This window comes from Neodiprion fabricii, chromosome 7 (genome assembly GCF_021155785.1).
Source record: "Neodiprion fabricii isolate iyNeoFabr1 chromosome 7, iyNeoFabr1.1, whole genome shotgun sequence".
Taxonomy (NCBI): Eukaryota; Metazoa; Arthropoda; class Insecta; order Hymenoptera; family Diprionidae; genus Neodiprion; species Neodiprion fabricii.
Genome location: NC_060245.1, coordinates 5,661,262 through 5,676,559, shown reverse-complemented (window position 1 = coordinate 5,676,559; position 15,298 = coordinate 5,661,262). Strand labels below are relative to the sequence as shown.

The window sequence follows — 15,298 nt, the reverse complement described above, 5'->3', positions numbered from 1 at the left end:
TTCTGACTTATTTTTCATTTGAGAAGATAATATTTACTGTTTAAAGCTGACTTCTGATTGACCTAGATGGCGCTTATCACCGCTTTCACGAGTGAAAAATATGTCCAAATCAGGATCCAAAAGCAATAACGTAGTACCAAACAAGTTTGCAAAAACTATTGCATGTTATACGCAACTGCAATTCAACTTGAACTCGATTCTAATCCGACTTTGATCCACGATGCAAACTCGCTCAGCAGGTTTGTTTGATTATGGATGTTTATGGATTTTAGGCCAGCCAGCAGACGATCAAGATCGTTGTCCAATGTTTGTCGTTGGCTAAAAATTAGCACCTTGGAGCTGCTGAGCACTTGAAAGTATTCTAATTGAAAGTATATCTATTGATTCATTATTTCAAATACTTTGAATTTAAGCTGCAGGACCGATTGTACTACAAGTACTCTGCTAGCAGTCGTAAGCCTGCCTTACACCACGATGTTTACTCGAGAGATGTGGAGAGCGCTCTGAAGTCACTCGGAATTCGGACTCGGAATGATTTTGATTCCTATAAACAAACCCATCTCCTATATTATTCCACGGCTGATTTGCGTGAGGAGTAGAGCTCGACGTCTGATTGGTCGATATTGTCACGTGGTTCTAATCTTCCCCCCTAGGAACCGTCCAATCGGAGGTAAATCCCCGGACAAAACTCAGGTTCATCGGCAATATGGCTGTCAGTATAAATTTGATGCTTGTAAGATGCGTTCCTCTCCAAAAAATGTATTCTTTCTTTCGAGTTTAACATTAATTTTTTTAATTAATGTCAATTTTACGGTGGCTATTCGGTGGAATATGGCTATGAAGGTCAGCTGAGACTGAAAAATATCCTGGGTGAGCCGAAACTCGAGGTAAACCTGAGCTCATAGCTGAAAACTACGAGCACATATTGCACGATTGTTATTATATCCATATTGGGATTGCGATCGGGGTTACGTGTGAATAAAAACTCTTCCTCGTCTATTATCTTACTTCCTTAGGGTCTCGGCACTCCTCTCAACGTCTAATGTCTTACCTTTATTCGCCGCTTGTTTTGACAAATGTTATCGGTGAGAGATTTAGGAATATGATTTATTGCCTGCTTAGTCTGATGCACAAGTCATGCCAGGAGCAGTCGTTGAAATTGACACTGCATTAACGATCGTACACCTATGCGTTCGATAAATACTGTGATTCCGATTTACCGAAGCATGTATATGGCTAGTAATGATGGATGATTACATTTTGTCATAGATCTGTGCAACCTAGAATTAAAGCGCAAACATTCAGCATCCTCAGAAACCTGAGTTTCCTGCTGTTTGCTAATTGAAAAGCCTTAATAAAACTTTGATCATTGATAATTTGGCCTTGAGAATGAACGCTCATGAGAAATGATTGGCATTTATTGTCACATTCTACAAAGCAATGTATTTCTGGCTGTATAAAAATGATCGTTGCAATTCAACTATAAATCAGATTTTTAATCGTGTGATTGTTTTCTCGTTGCAGAATTTCCAACAAGCCTCCGTTTCAACTAGAAGATTATCATGACGTCACGGTAATTAGTTTTAGTAATTTGATGATTTTTCAGTATGACAGTAAAATTGAATTTCCATAATGTAGTGAAATATGCAAGGAATATTTTGGTGAAAGATAAGCTTCTGCTCTGATTCTGATTTACCACTTTCACCCATTATAAAAATACATAAAATTTTCAAAGAATGGCGACAGAATATGAATCATAAATAAACTAAAACTATTCCTTTTCACTAAGTGTACGAGATTATGATCTGGACGTACAATTTGCTTTTTAAGAAATTCCAAGTCTCAGGTGTAAATGATAAGTGAAATATCGAGTAAAAAAAAATCTCATTCCAATCAATATTACGGAGTAGAAGTTTACTTTACCTCCTGCTAGCCTCGAAGACCGTGAATAATTTTCAAAAAGCTTTTCAACCAATTTTAATTTTGTAATGTGAATGTAACGTCACATTTTTAAGGATATCTACTATTTTGAAAGTTTAGAATTGTGTGAAATCAGGTAAACCGTTCTAAATCTAAATATAGCGATAACTTTCCAGTTCAATTCTTACAAAAAATTCAGTCTGAAATAGCTAAATAGTTAATATTTTGCAGTGTTTCTTCACGTTAATGCTACTGATTTCAAGATAATAATATGCGTTATAATATCTCGATATTTTAAAAAAGGAAAAGGTCTCAGGACCATATTCTAATCTTCAATCCCATAACATCTATAGCAATCTGTTGCATAATAGGTTGGATCGACTTTTTGTACTTTTGGAAACTGGATCTAGTGCTATAACTAGAAGAGCCGCAGCTCAACAGCTTGGCGAGGCCCAACGGCTGCATCCGCATGAACTGCATCATCTTTTAGCCAGAGTTTCTACATTATTGAAGTCACCTCAGTGGGATACAAGGGTGGCCGCTGCCCACGCCGTTCAAGCAATACTTGCCCAAGTTCCACAATGGGACCCGAAACCCCTACACCTAAATGTGCCTGACGCCCAACTGCAACAAGGTATCTTGATTGTTTTATTTGGAACATGATCATGAGATTCATTAATTTACTAATTAAGTAACGAAGCTGATACTAGCATCCAAACTTAGAAACGAAATACAATAAACTTGATATACGTAGAATAATTCGGTAACGTTTCGCGCGCAAGATATTCTGAAAGTATTCGCTTTTCACAAAGTTTGACAAAATTTTTACTACTGGCATCGATTGCTTCATTTCAATCGAAACGAGTTTGGCTGCTAGCTTCAGCTGCATAATTGAGGGGAAGTATAAAGTACCGTGTTATGTTGGTTTACACTCTATCCAAAGTTTGGTGTACACAGTTGTTCAACATATGCTATATGTACATATGTACTGGGTGTAAACATCAAGGTGTTTACAAAGTTTCATAATTCTAGAACCCAATACTGGAATCGAGTTCTGTCTCATTATTTGAAACATAACTTTTGGAATCCAAATTCATTCAATACCGATGATTTCCACCGAATCGAGATATTCAAATTATGCTTCTTGACATGTAAGATTATATTTTGAAGAAAAAATTTTTGAACAATTGATAACACATTTGAAACAACGAAATTATTCTTTAGTGAAGTCTGACGTTTACAATTTTGTTAAAAAAAATGTACAAAAAGTTTGCAGCAATACAGTAAATAGTGTAAGCGAGTCATTGAAGTAACTATTTTGTATCTGTGTTATTTAATTGTAGCACTGCATTGAATAAGTTTACACGTATTAGATATAACAGCTTCAAAACTCTAGTCAATGCTGAAGAATAAATGGTGAAAATTTTTTTTCGCCTTGCCTTTTATTATTATCTTGATCAATAATTTCAGTCCTAATTCTTGGACAATATTTGACCAGTGAATTAAAATTAAAAATCATTAAAATTGAAATGATCGTATGTAGCTAAGATTTCTTACATTGTGATGAAAAGATTGTAACGAAAAAACATTTAGTTTTTGATTTAATGACATGATTGTTCATTTTTGTAGATGAAACCGAGGATGGGCAAGTACGTCAGTTCAGTAAAGTCAACAGACTCAGCTTGCGAGATTTTGATATGGCAAGAGTGTTGGCACGTAGTTTACATTTAACCGGATCTGAGGGTAGCGAGTACGACTTAGTTGTAGCTGAGACAAGTGAGCCGCCCAACCCGCAGCAAACAGAAAAAATGTTTGCCGCAAAATTCGGTCTCCATCCTCGACTTATGGGCATCGATACCAATGAATTATTCACGAATGACGATTTTGCACCATCGGTGCAAACGTCTGGTGCGTCGCAAACAAAAATGCCCATTGACGAGACAATGTGCCAACCCAGTGGTCTTAGCCGTCGAGAAATGAATCGTGCACGGCGTAAGGTTTGTTACTTCAAATCAATTAGCTACTAACATTTTGTTTACCCTAATTCGGACACACAATAGAATGATATTTTGTTTAAAGTTAGAGTTTCAGGGCTCAGTAATTGTCAAAAAAAAATGTTATACGAGAAGAAATAAACTCTGGAAGGTATCAATTAGATAAAAAAAATCGTTAATACATTTGTCATCGCGATAAATATATCTCATCCATACATTCAGGATTATCGTAATCGATGAGTTAACTTGTTTTCAGGCACGTCAGTCAATTTCAAAGCAACGTTCCAGGGAGCCCGACGATATGCAAGATCACCAAAGTTCGGTAACAAGCGGCAGTAACGAACCATATGTTAAAAGGCCAAAACAAGAAGAAAACGCAACGTCTGAAGCATCGTGGAGTGGCGATGAGGGAGGAAACTGGGGAGTCCCAGACGGAACCGGATGTTGGCCTGACACTGCTGTCGAGTGGCCGCTCGATTCATTCGCGGAGAGTCTTTGTCAGGACCTGTTCAGCCAGAAATGGGAAGTTCGTCATGGTGCTGCGACAGCGTTGCGTGAACTTGTTCGGCTACATGGAAAAGGTAAATTTACCACATAGCAATTATGTCAGAGATTTTTCTTTAGTTATATTCCATTAATGTTTTTTGACCCAGCCACCCTGACTGATTACCATTCGACATTTTATTCGTAATGTTATTAATTTATTATTCAATAATCGTATTATCGGTAATTGTAAGTAAAAATGCAATGATATTTCATTAACTTTATGTAAAACTATTATTCTTTACACTATTGCAATGTGGCTTGAGATATAAAATGTACAAGTTACGTTAATGTAACAGAACATTGTACGGATAATCATTGTTTTACAACTGAACAGCTATTTTGAAAAAGGAAAGTTGGCGAAATATGAATTTCTTCCGCTTTATTGCAATTTACAGAACTTCAGACAATTCTGAAGTCGTGAAATGATTATTTTTTAAGAAATCGTATTATCACAATAACGATACTAACTTCAATCCCATTGAAATATTACAACCAAATTGCGATTGACAGTTAGTGCTTCAATACTTTGATTGCATTGATGCCGTTTAGGTGCCGGCAAGTCACGAGATCAAACAAAAGAAGAGATGGAAGAAAGTCACCGTCGATGGGTAGAAGACGCTGCGTTGCGACTGCTTTGCGTTTTGGGTCTGGACAGATTTGGTGACTTTGTCTCAGATCAAGTCGTAGCTCCAGTTCGTGAGACTTGCGCTCAGGCACTTGGTTCCCTATTATTGTTAATGCCATGTACCGACAATTCAGAAAACCGTGAAAATGGGCAGAAAACAATCAAGGTGGAGGTCAAAACGGAAGGAGATAGTGACAAAATTAAGGAGGGCGGAGCATTGGGGGTTTTGTCCGTTGTCCTGAAACTACTCGAACATAACGAGTGGGAAGCCAGACACGGTGCCCTTTTGGCACTAAAATATTTGCTCGCTGTTCGAGATGATCTTCTCGATGAACTGCTACCAAGGGCATTTCCAGCAGCCATGCACGGGCTCGCCGATCCAGTGGACGACGTTGGTGCTGCGGCGGCAAGTGCTTTGATTCCGGTAGCTGGCGTCTTGCCCAAACTTCTCACACCGTCGCAACTTGAAGCTGTTGTTCTGCGGCTTTGGGAGTTGCTGCGTGAACAGGATGATCTGGCCGCTGCCTGCAACAGCTTCATGGGTCTACTCGCTGCGATTTTATCTTTACCTGCTGCCCGTGAACATCTTACGCCGCAACCTTTATCCAAGGTTGGTTTAATTTCTAGCTGATTGGAAATTTAAAATGATTGAATAATTTTTTAATTTATAATTTGAGAATTGTGGATTTATTTCTGTGAAATTCAATTATCGCCGAAACAGGGGTCTTTTTATTTTGGTCCAAGACTGCTCGAAAATTTTTGTCGAAATCAGCATGCTCACAAGCCAGAATGAATTTATCAAAATATTCATTATTCCAATCAAAGTTCTGAGTAAAATGCATATTTTACGATTGAAATAAGAATTCTAAAGTAGTTCTCTACAGATCAATGCTTTCCTTGCAGACTGTTCCGTAAGGCAAAATTAGGTATCCATTTCGAGGATCCGTAATCGATGTAAATACCACCTAACAATACTCGTAATATTCTATTATACTGTTTTATAACCACAATGTTATTAACAATGCGATAAATAGTTGTGTATACTTGCGGTTTAGGTTTTACCGAGGTTGTGGCCGTTCTTAGGTCACTCAAGTTCGAGCGTGAGAAAAGCCACGTTACAGACGCTGCTTACACTTACGGGAGACGATGGAAATCCGAAAGATGAGCAGGATCGGTGGGGGGACGCCGGTGGCAGCGTTTTGCAGGAAGCTTTGCGTCAGGTGTTTCAGCGCGCATTAGTTGAACACGTGGCTGCTATACAAGAAGTGGCGGAGCGAGTGTGGCAGAATCTCGTCGTACGGAGTGACCTTCAGTTGCTGCTGCACGCTTCCTGTCCTCTCGTTAGCACGTGGCTTTGTCTTGCCATGCAACCAGAACACGTACCGTTTAGTCCCGCTCTGCTGGTGACCGCTACAACAACTCAGCATAGCTCAAGGTAAATATGCGATGTCTCTGTTTAAATTTGATGATAAACAATTGGTTAGTTACCTTTTTCTTTACCCTTATCGATGTTATTTTCGTATATATGTGCTATTACAAGAACTTTTTATCTGATAACACCAGGTTGTCTTCGTTTATTCGGAAAATTATAATTATGTCGTTTAAATCCTATTGTGTTACGTTTTTAAATTTTTCCTTGAATGTAACGTGTGCAATTTCTCTTTTTTTCACCTTATAACTGTTGAGAATTTGAGTAATTATCAACAATCGACAGTATCACCAGTCGGAGAAATTTCGAACATGTACAATAAAAAATTTGTAGAATACTTCTACAACTGAAAGGTTGCGGAGAGGAAAATCTACCTGGATCACGAATATTATCCTCTGTGACTTATCAGACAGGCTTGAAATTAGGTCTGCCAAGTTTTTCAATGTTTATGTTGGATTTTTTTGCAACCTGAGGTGAGATGAGCGTATAATTGCATATAAGTAATATTCAGCTCGATGGTTTAAGTTTAATATGACAAACTCATATCGTAGTTCCCCCTAGGATTGTGAGAAACTCTACAGAAACCAATCTCATATAACTTGTTTAATTATAATTTAACATTCCCTGTGAGCATTGCACATAGACATATTGAAAATCTTCTGAAATGTCTACTAATTTACGTTTAGAATACACTAACTAACTCCATATCCCAAATGTGTCAGTAATTGTAGCAATTAGAAATAGTTCCCACCGTTTACCAAATGCCATATAGAAAATCATGGTTTATAATTTGTCTTCGTGTATATTGAAGTTGTTTTTCCCTCTTTTATGATTTCAGCTTTTCGCAACATGTTGAAGATATACTCCTCAAGCTCAACGCTTATAGACTGTCTTGTTTCAAGAAAATGATTTTTTTTTTCATTTAGGTTCGCAGCAAATAGCAAACAACGGACGCACTATGTGCTATTCATATATTGTCACGAAACTGGAATTAAAATTATTCTTCTATTTTAGGATCGGATTTCATACACGCTGAGCTCTGCAAAATATTGAAATCGGGCATAGTTTAGCTGTTGTGATGCCCAGCTTTTAGGCAATCAGATCACCATTCAGGCGGACTACAATTAACGCATATCCCTTAAGAGATCTACTGAATGGTAGGGACTGGCCAATGTAAATAGTTTTTGTGACTATTTGTAATTTGAACACAGTGTCCGAAACAATTCTATTTGTGATTGTTTTCACGTTGGCTTATGTCTTTAATTGTCTGATTGACTGAAGGGGTGGCGGGTTTTTATAAATAATGATATATATTCATTTTCGAGTCACAGTGGAAGCCGAAATTCCGGGAAGAATCACACAAATGTTTGTGGGTTTATTTACAACGCAGTGACTTCGGTTGAGATACTGATCAAATCTCTAAATTATCAACATTGGAGCTTATTGTCCGTTTCGATTACTTTCATATTTGAAAAATGCAATGATAGGCCTTTGGCCAATGCATATTAAACAGTCCAACAATTTCGCAGGATTCATATTTGACACAGGATTTGTTAGCACGTATACTTTTGTGCAATTACTGACAACACTGACCGATGTATTTTGTTCCCATAGTGACGTAGGACTTGGTATATGGTATTAATCGCGTCTTTTTCAAGCATCAAGTCTTCTACGTCCGCAAATAGTTTTCGGTCATTGTTTTGAGTTGTTACACTGTTCTTTTAACATATTTTTTTCATGCTACTTATTTTTTTTTACCCAAATCTCTTGAACTTTTCGATTTTAAGGGATACCATTCTAGGAAATTATCCCTCAGATAGATAGCAAATTTATGTAAATTTCAGCCAAATTCTATCGAAGGTATTTTTATCCCTATATTCTCCGTTTCGTGATTTGTTCCGATCTGCTTAGAATTCCAATTTTCCGTCAGCGTTTTTCACTTTAAAAATATGTTATGTCTGCATTAATTCAGGCTCAATTATTAACCATATCTCATGTTACATTTACAGAGTGACAAAAAGTTGCGGTGGTAACGGAAGCGACGCTCAATCCGATTCGAGCAGTAGCGGTGGTTGCGGAAGTGGCGGCAAGTCAGCGTCGGAGTTGAAGGTCTACATAGGGGGTGTAGAAACTGTAGCTCCAGCAACACGTCGATCTAATGTTGTTCGTGCACGTTGTATGGCAGCAAGAATGCTTGGCCTACTTTCATGCTATGTAGTCCGCCCTGCTCCAGGGGTAATTTACACGGCAGATACACCGAGTCCTGCACTTTGCTACGCAAAAGTTCTGCTGGTCCATTTAGCCTCACGATCCGCCCTGCAACGCACGGTCGCGGGACTCACAATGGCCCATTGGGCAACCTTAGAACAACCCCATCCGCCGACGATACCTGATATTCTCAAGTACGTAGTTACTTGTATCGTTGACTGTACAAGTCGTTAAGATTCAATGAACTGTTCATCGATGTAATGAACTCTCGATATACATTTTCCAACTACACATGACGTTATTCAATGTCTTATATCATCAGGGAGAAGCTCTTGGGCTGTCTGAGTGAGTGCGTTTACTACGATGAGATTGCTGTGACCTTCACTCGTTTGCTACAAGAGACGCGTGACTATATCGCTACTTTAAAGCACTACAAGTTGCCGCTCAAGGAAGGAACCGGTCTCGATGCATCAGCAATAAGTACAGGGGTGATGACTCTTGAGCAAATCACTATACTTACGGGGAAAACTGTTTCGAGCCTGTTAAACTTGGGAACTGCTGCTGGGAGCGGCAATACCGCAGTGAAATTGAAACCCAAAGTGTTGGACAGTTTGGAGGAACGAAGACGTGCCATAGAATCAGGTGCTACTGCAACTGCGATGCAACAGCATGCGCTCAATATAACATCCATGGCAGCGCTCGCAGGAGCTGCGACAATGCTGCGCTGTCTTCCGGGCGCAGATTGCCCCCTGAACCCTCTCGTAAAGCCGCTCATGGAATCGATAAAGCGGGAAGAAAATGATGAATTGCAAAGTCTTGCTGCACGCCATCTCGCACACCTCATAGATCTCTGCGTGGAAAGGAAACCCTCTCCAAATCACAAAGTAATATTATTTTTGTCTTATTATTTCCACGATAAAGTTCAGATTTTTACTATTATTGAAATTTTTTTTCTTCTCTTTCAAAAAGATCGATGATAAATATACTTCATTTGCACCATGGAGCAAGTAAAAATATTTTTAGTACGCTTGTTAGCAATGAAAAGATTAACTCTTATAGAAATTTGTGTTTTGCACGTTTTTATTTTTATATTTGTGATGATTTACAGATTTGTGCTGTACTTAATATTTGATGCACAATCGAGCGACTAAATTGTGCCGTGATCAAAATAAGGCACTGAGAACTGATTTGAAAATTTGATATTGATTTTCCAGATTGCTTCAAACTTGTGTATGTTTCTTTGCTCGGATCCGGAGTTTACACCACGGATAGTAGGGGACAGTCAGCCATTTGAGGGTATTCTCACATTGACGAACAGACATCGACACGCAGAAAGAGTTGCTTACAATCGTGGTGGTTTTGGGGGTAACGGAGGTCGCGGTCCTGGGAGACCACCGACAACGGAAATACCTCTCGAAGAGTTACTAGCATATGAAGAACCGGAAGCGAAGGCGGCGAAAACTCGTCGCCGTGGTGCAACCTTGGCGCTTACTTCCGTAACAAAGTTACTTGGAGCCCAGCTATCTTCGCGTCTACCACGTCTCTGGGAATTGATGTTACCAGCGGCTCTCAAAAACTCTGGTCCCGACGAATGTTCCTATCAGCAAGACCATCAGGAAGAAGCGACTCAATTGGTGTCCAGTCTTCAAGTACTGGAAACAGTCGCCTCAAGTCTTGACGCGTCCCTTTTACCGCCCGCGATTGCATGTGTACCACGACTTTGCAATCTTTTGGCACACCCTTACAGAGCTGTCAGACACATGGCTGCCCGTTGCATTGCTGTATTAGGCACTCTGCGCACCGAAGAGGTAAAGTCCTTATCAGTGCAGATGAATTCTATTTTTTGTGAACTAGAATTTAGATTTGACTCGTTCCATGAGTCGGATCTATTGCAATTTTCTAATTTATGTTACCCTCAAGTCTAAAACTTGAATTCTGCTGGCTCATAAAATGAGCTTGTTTTTCACTTGTTTCTATGTTACACATTTCAGAAGATCACATTCAAGTTCAATTGCAAACTCCCAGCTTTAAACTACCGAATAATAATGTCACAATGAAATTTGAGTGCCTGTAACTTTTCATATTCTTTAATGTTTGATGAATAGATAACAAAATTACAACGAAAGTTACATATTACCATCAGTTTTGATGATGAGGTGTAACAAAAAATAATTCTCCGAACGACTCTTCACGTAATTCGAGCTAATGCTGCATGTCTATTAACGTTTATTATAATAAGAAATTCTTATGTTTTTCTCAGGTAATGAGGCTGGTAGTTCGAAGCGTAATACCACTCTTAGAGCCGAGTATTGAGAAAGACAGTTCAAGTACGGATAAAGTCAAGATAATAGCCCCTGCTGAAATAGATGCTAAACGTCAAGGAGCAGCCGAATCACTCGCTTGTTTGGTGGAGAGCTTAGGCGTAGGGATTGTTCCATATGCTGTTCTTCTCGTTGTACCTTTACTTGGGCGAATGAGTGATCAAAATCAAGCTGTACGCCTCACCTGCAGCGCAACCTTTGCGACTCTTGTTCAACTCATGCCACTCGATCCTGGAGCAATTGGAGATCCACCCCTACTTGGGTAAATTATAAACAGATTTGCTTTTAACGACGTTTCCGATTGGTGTCAAAAAAAATGTTTTTTCCTGATTCACTATTTTTTATTCAAAAGTATTTTTTTTTTTTCAAGTTTACAAATTAACGAAAAAAACACTTCTAGCGAATATTCTATTCAATAAAACTGTTGCTTGTTACAGTTTCCAATCAAAGAAGTTTTTTTGCCTAATAGTGTTTTTTTTTTTTTTTTGCAATCCTAATTAGTGATGAAAAAGCTCAAGAAAGACATTTTCTGGAACAACTACTAAATCCACGAAGCATTCCTGATACTAAATTGCCGGTCCCAGTGTCGGCTGAACTACGTGCTTATCAACACCAGGGATTAAATTGGCTTGCCTTTTTGAACCGTTACCGGCTCCATGGAGTTTTGTGCGACGACATGGGTCTCGGAAAGACTTTGCAGACATTGTGCATGTTGGCCACCGATCACTATCATCATCCGCAAACATTTCCGAGTCTCGTTGTTTGCCCGCCTACTTTGACTGGCCACTGGGTTTACGAGGCTGAAAAATTCTTCAAACCAAAGGATCTGTCAGCCTTGCAATACGCCGGACCACCACCGGAACGTGAAAAGTTACGTCCACGGGTATCTCGGTACCGGTTAGTTGTCGCCAGCTACGATATCGTAAGGAAAGATATTGAATTTTTCGAATCCATTCAATGGAATTATTGTATACTCGACGAGGGACACATTATTAAAAATGGGAAAACAAAAAGTGCGAAAGCTGCCAAACGGCTCAGGGCACATCATCGTCTGATACTCTCCGGCACACCGGTGCAAAATGATGTCCTCGAGTTATGGTCTCTTTTCGACTTTCTCATGCCTGGATTCCTTGGTAGTGAGAAACAGTTTGCAGCACGTTATTCACGACCTATATTAGCTAGCCGAGAACCGAAAGCAGGAGCAAAAGATCAGGAAGCAGGCGCGTTGGCTATGGAAGCACTCCATCGTCAGGTATTTGTCATATTTTAATCATAAATGCGAAGAATTTTGTATGTCTTTTGAATTTCTAAAATATTAGTTACTGAAATAGTGTGCATTAAGATTGTTTTTCTACATATGTTCTCAAGGTGAACGTTTACAACTTCGTAGAATTGGTTATTTGTATGGAATACACAAAATGGAAACATTCGGACAAACAGAGCGGTCAAAAAAATATTGAACTGTGCTTATTTAATTACGTGCTTGACAGGTGTTACCTTTTTTACTGAGGCGCAACAAAGAGGATGTATTGCAAGACCTACCTCCGAAAATTACTCAGGATTACTACTGCGACCTGTCCCCGTTACAACGTACTCTCTACGAAGATTTCCGTACCCGACATTCCGCGACTCTTACCAGCCCAGCGCCGGCTAATAATTCATTGGGTACACACGTTTTCCAGGCTCTACGTTATCTCCGAAATGTCTGCAATCATCCAAAATTAGTGCTTACCCCGCGGCATCCGCAATATCATTACGTAAGTATACATTTATACACATGGAATCCCACCATTTTATACATATATACTAATGTATGTTATGTTTTGTGCAATAACTCGGTATTTACAGATTATAATTATGTGTTGATGGTGTTTTTATTCTATACCGCTATATTGAATTCAATATGTTTTGCGCAATAACTCGGTATTTACAGATTATAATTATGTGTTGATGGTGTTTTTATTCTATACCGCTATATTGAAATCAATGTGTTAGGTATGCGCTTCACTTAAGCATCAACAGAGTTCTCTCACCGACATCGAACACGGTGCCAAACTTCCCGCACTGAAGCAACTCTTGCTAGATTGCGGTATCGGTCAGCAACAGCAGCAACCAGTCTCAATGACTGCTATAACGACGACTGATGGCCAGCAGCAACAATTGGTCAGCCAGCATCGAGCCCTGATCTTCTGCCAGCTAAAAGCTATGCTGGATATCGTGGAAAAAGACTTGCTGCGAGTTCATTTACCCACAGTTACCTATTTACGTCTTGACGGAAGCGTACCGGCGTCACAACGCCATTCTGTTGTTGCCCGTTTCAACGCCGATCCGTCGATCGACGTTTTACTTTTAACTACTCAAGTCGGCGGTCTGGGATTGAATCTAACCGGAGCAGATACAGTGATATTCGTTGAGCACGACTGGAATCCAATGAAAGATCTACAGGCAATGGATCGAGCGCATCGTATCGGACAGAAGAAAGTTGTCAATGTTTATCGATTGATTACGAGGGCAACACTCGAAGAAAAGATCATGGGATTGCAAAAGTTCAAACTTCTCACTGCCAACACTGTCATCACGACGGAAAACGCATCTATGGAGACCATGGGAACAGATCAGGCAAGTGTATCGCCATATTTGCCCATTCATTTTACCACTGTTTTTCATATTTTTTTCTGTGAGTATAAGATATTTTATCAATGTCAATGGATGATTGCTATTTTAATCGTAAGGTCATGATGATTTGGAAAGTTATTCAAAATGTTGATCATTTTCAGAAGCTCATGTAGTAAGAGACTGTAAATGTTTTGGAAGCTGTGATCTTAGTAAGTTATAGAAAATAATCCTGCATATAATATTTTAGTTACTGGACCTGTTCTCGTTGGACACTAGCAAGGATAAAAGGGTGGATGGACAGGGAGGTTCTGGTAGTGTTGATGGAAGTGAGTCTGGATTTTCCGGCATCGTTGGAGTTGGTCGTTCTGTGTTAGAAAGTCTCCCAGATCTTTGGGAGCAGCAACAGTACGATGACGAATACGATCTTGAGTCTTTCCTTTCAACGCTACGTGGTGATAATCAACCAAGTCCTGTTTAGAGTCAGAGATCGATTTGTTTGGCATTGACATTCTTGAGAGGTATAAATTCTTGTTTATAGTATCCTCCGTCTTGTGTCGCGCGAAAGAGTGAAATTGACAATGTTGAACCGCGATCTAACGCAATGACTAACATTGCATTGCCATATATCTTCTCATGTTGCACTAAATTTAGGAAACTTTTTTATTACGCGTAAAATATTCGTCGCACATGAATTAGAGATGTCATTTTATTGATAGCCAACGAATTCTCTCTTTAGATCATGTAGAAAATGGGATCATGTAGCCTTAAAGTAAAAAATTGTAAGATTACGTTTTAGGATTAAAATCAGGCAACCAAATGCGTAATGTAGCAAAGAGAGGCTTTAGAGAACGTGTCAAATTCCAACACGTTAACTCGTGATATTTTTTAAAACAACTATTACTCCCAGTCTTTGCAACAGCTGCCTGATAACGTTCGTATGTAATGATAAGAGAACTGTTAAGCCAAAATTAAACGACGTGTGATTTGCGAGTCCATGGCGAAGAGTCGAAAGAACCCGGTAAACAAAGACGGCTCAGAAACACTAAGAATCAAAATTTAATTGTACATTTTCAAAAGCAAAAGTTGCATTTTATTCACCTCCAAACTCTTTATCTGATTTACGTAGGTTGAATTGAGGTATTTTCTCACTTGGAAAGTGTTTCAAAGTAAATATTGTCCTTACACCGACTATCCACAGCGTCATAAAATATTTGCAAAAAGTAAAGAGAACGATTTTTAGTGAAAGTTAAGAATAAATTATAGCCTTTTGGATATTTTCTTTTTAGATTGTCATTAGACGGATTAATTAAAAAAATTCCGCCAAGACTTTGCTCATACTTGAATTATGTAACCTCGTTTATTATATGAAATACATTTATTATTATTAGGTAAATAATTACTTTTCTTTATTCATTTTATTTATCAAATAGGAAACTCAACTAAGGTAAATTTTATGTAAAAAAAAAAACGGTCTATACTATATGTATATATATATATATATATACACACATATCATTTTATAATTCCGATAACAATTCACGTCTTTGGATTCATTTTTATTCGATGTTGACTGGTATTATTGGATATTGGTTTTAATGATGCTATTTTCTTTGTATAAAAATCCGTACAAACTGTGATG

At 38.7% G+C, this 15,298-nt stretch overlaps 1 protein-coding gene across 4 annotated transcripts; it reads left to right on the top strand.

Annotated features, from left to right (window-relative positions):
- Positions 1 to 652: 652 nt before the first annotated feature.
- Positions 653 to 14,807, top strand: LOC124186885 (TATA-binding protein-associated factor 172). 4 transcript variants are annotated; one of them, XM_046578973.1, is made up of 15 exons: positions 653 to 670; positions 1,525 to 1,573; positions 2,292 to 2,554; positions 3,550 to 3,917; positions 4,171 to 4,495; positions 5,010 to 5,695; positions 6,141 to 6,520; positions 8,524 to 8,916; positions 9,045 to 9,606; positions 9,937 to 10,530; positions 10,983 to 11,305; positions 11,545 to 12,295; positions 12,534 to 12,800; positions 13,039 to 13,662; positions 13,907 to 14,807. In XM_046578973.1, the coding sequence occupies exons 2-15, from the start codon at positions 1,563 to 1,565 to the stop codon at positions 14,135 to 14,137; spliced, it is 5,778 nt and encodes a 1,925-aa protein (XP_046434929.1). In that variant the 5' UTR covers positions 653 to 670; positions 1,525 to 1,562; the 3' UTR covers positions 14,138 to 14,807. The 4 variants fall into 4 exon arrangements, with proteins under 4 accessions (XP_046434929.1, XP_046434928.1, XP_046434926.1 ...); XM_046578972.1 differs by lacking the exon at positions 653 to 670 and adding an exon at positions 727 to 870; XM_046578970.1 differs by lacking the exon at positions 653 to 670 and adding an exon at positions 727 to 887.
- Positions 14,808 to 15,298: the final 491 nt, after the last annotated feature.

Coding starts and splice junctions, on each gene's coding strand:
- LOC124186885 (XM_046578973.1), top strand. Junction 5,696..6,140: donor CGCCGCAACCTTTATCCAAG/GTTGGTTTAATT, acceptor CTTGCGGTTTAG/GTTTTACCGAGGTTGTGGCC. Junction 9,607..9,936: donor AACCCTCTCCAAATCACAAA/GTAATATTATTT, acceptor TTGATTTTCCAG/ATTGCTTCAAACTTGTGTAT.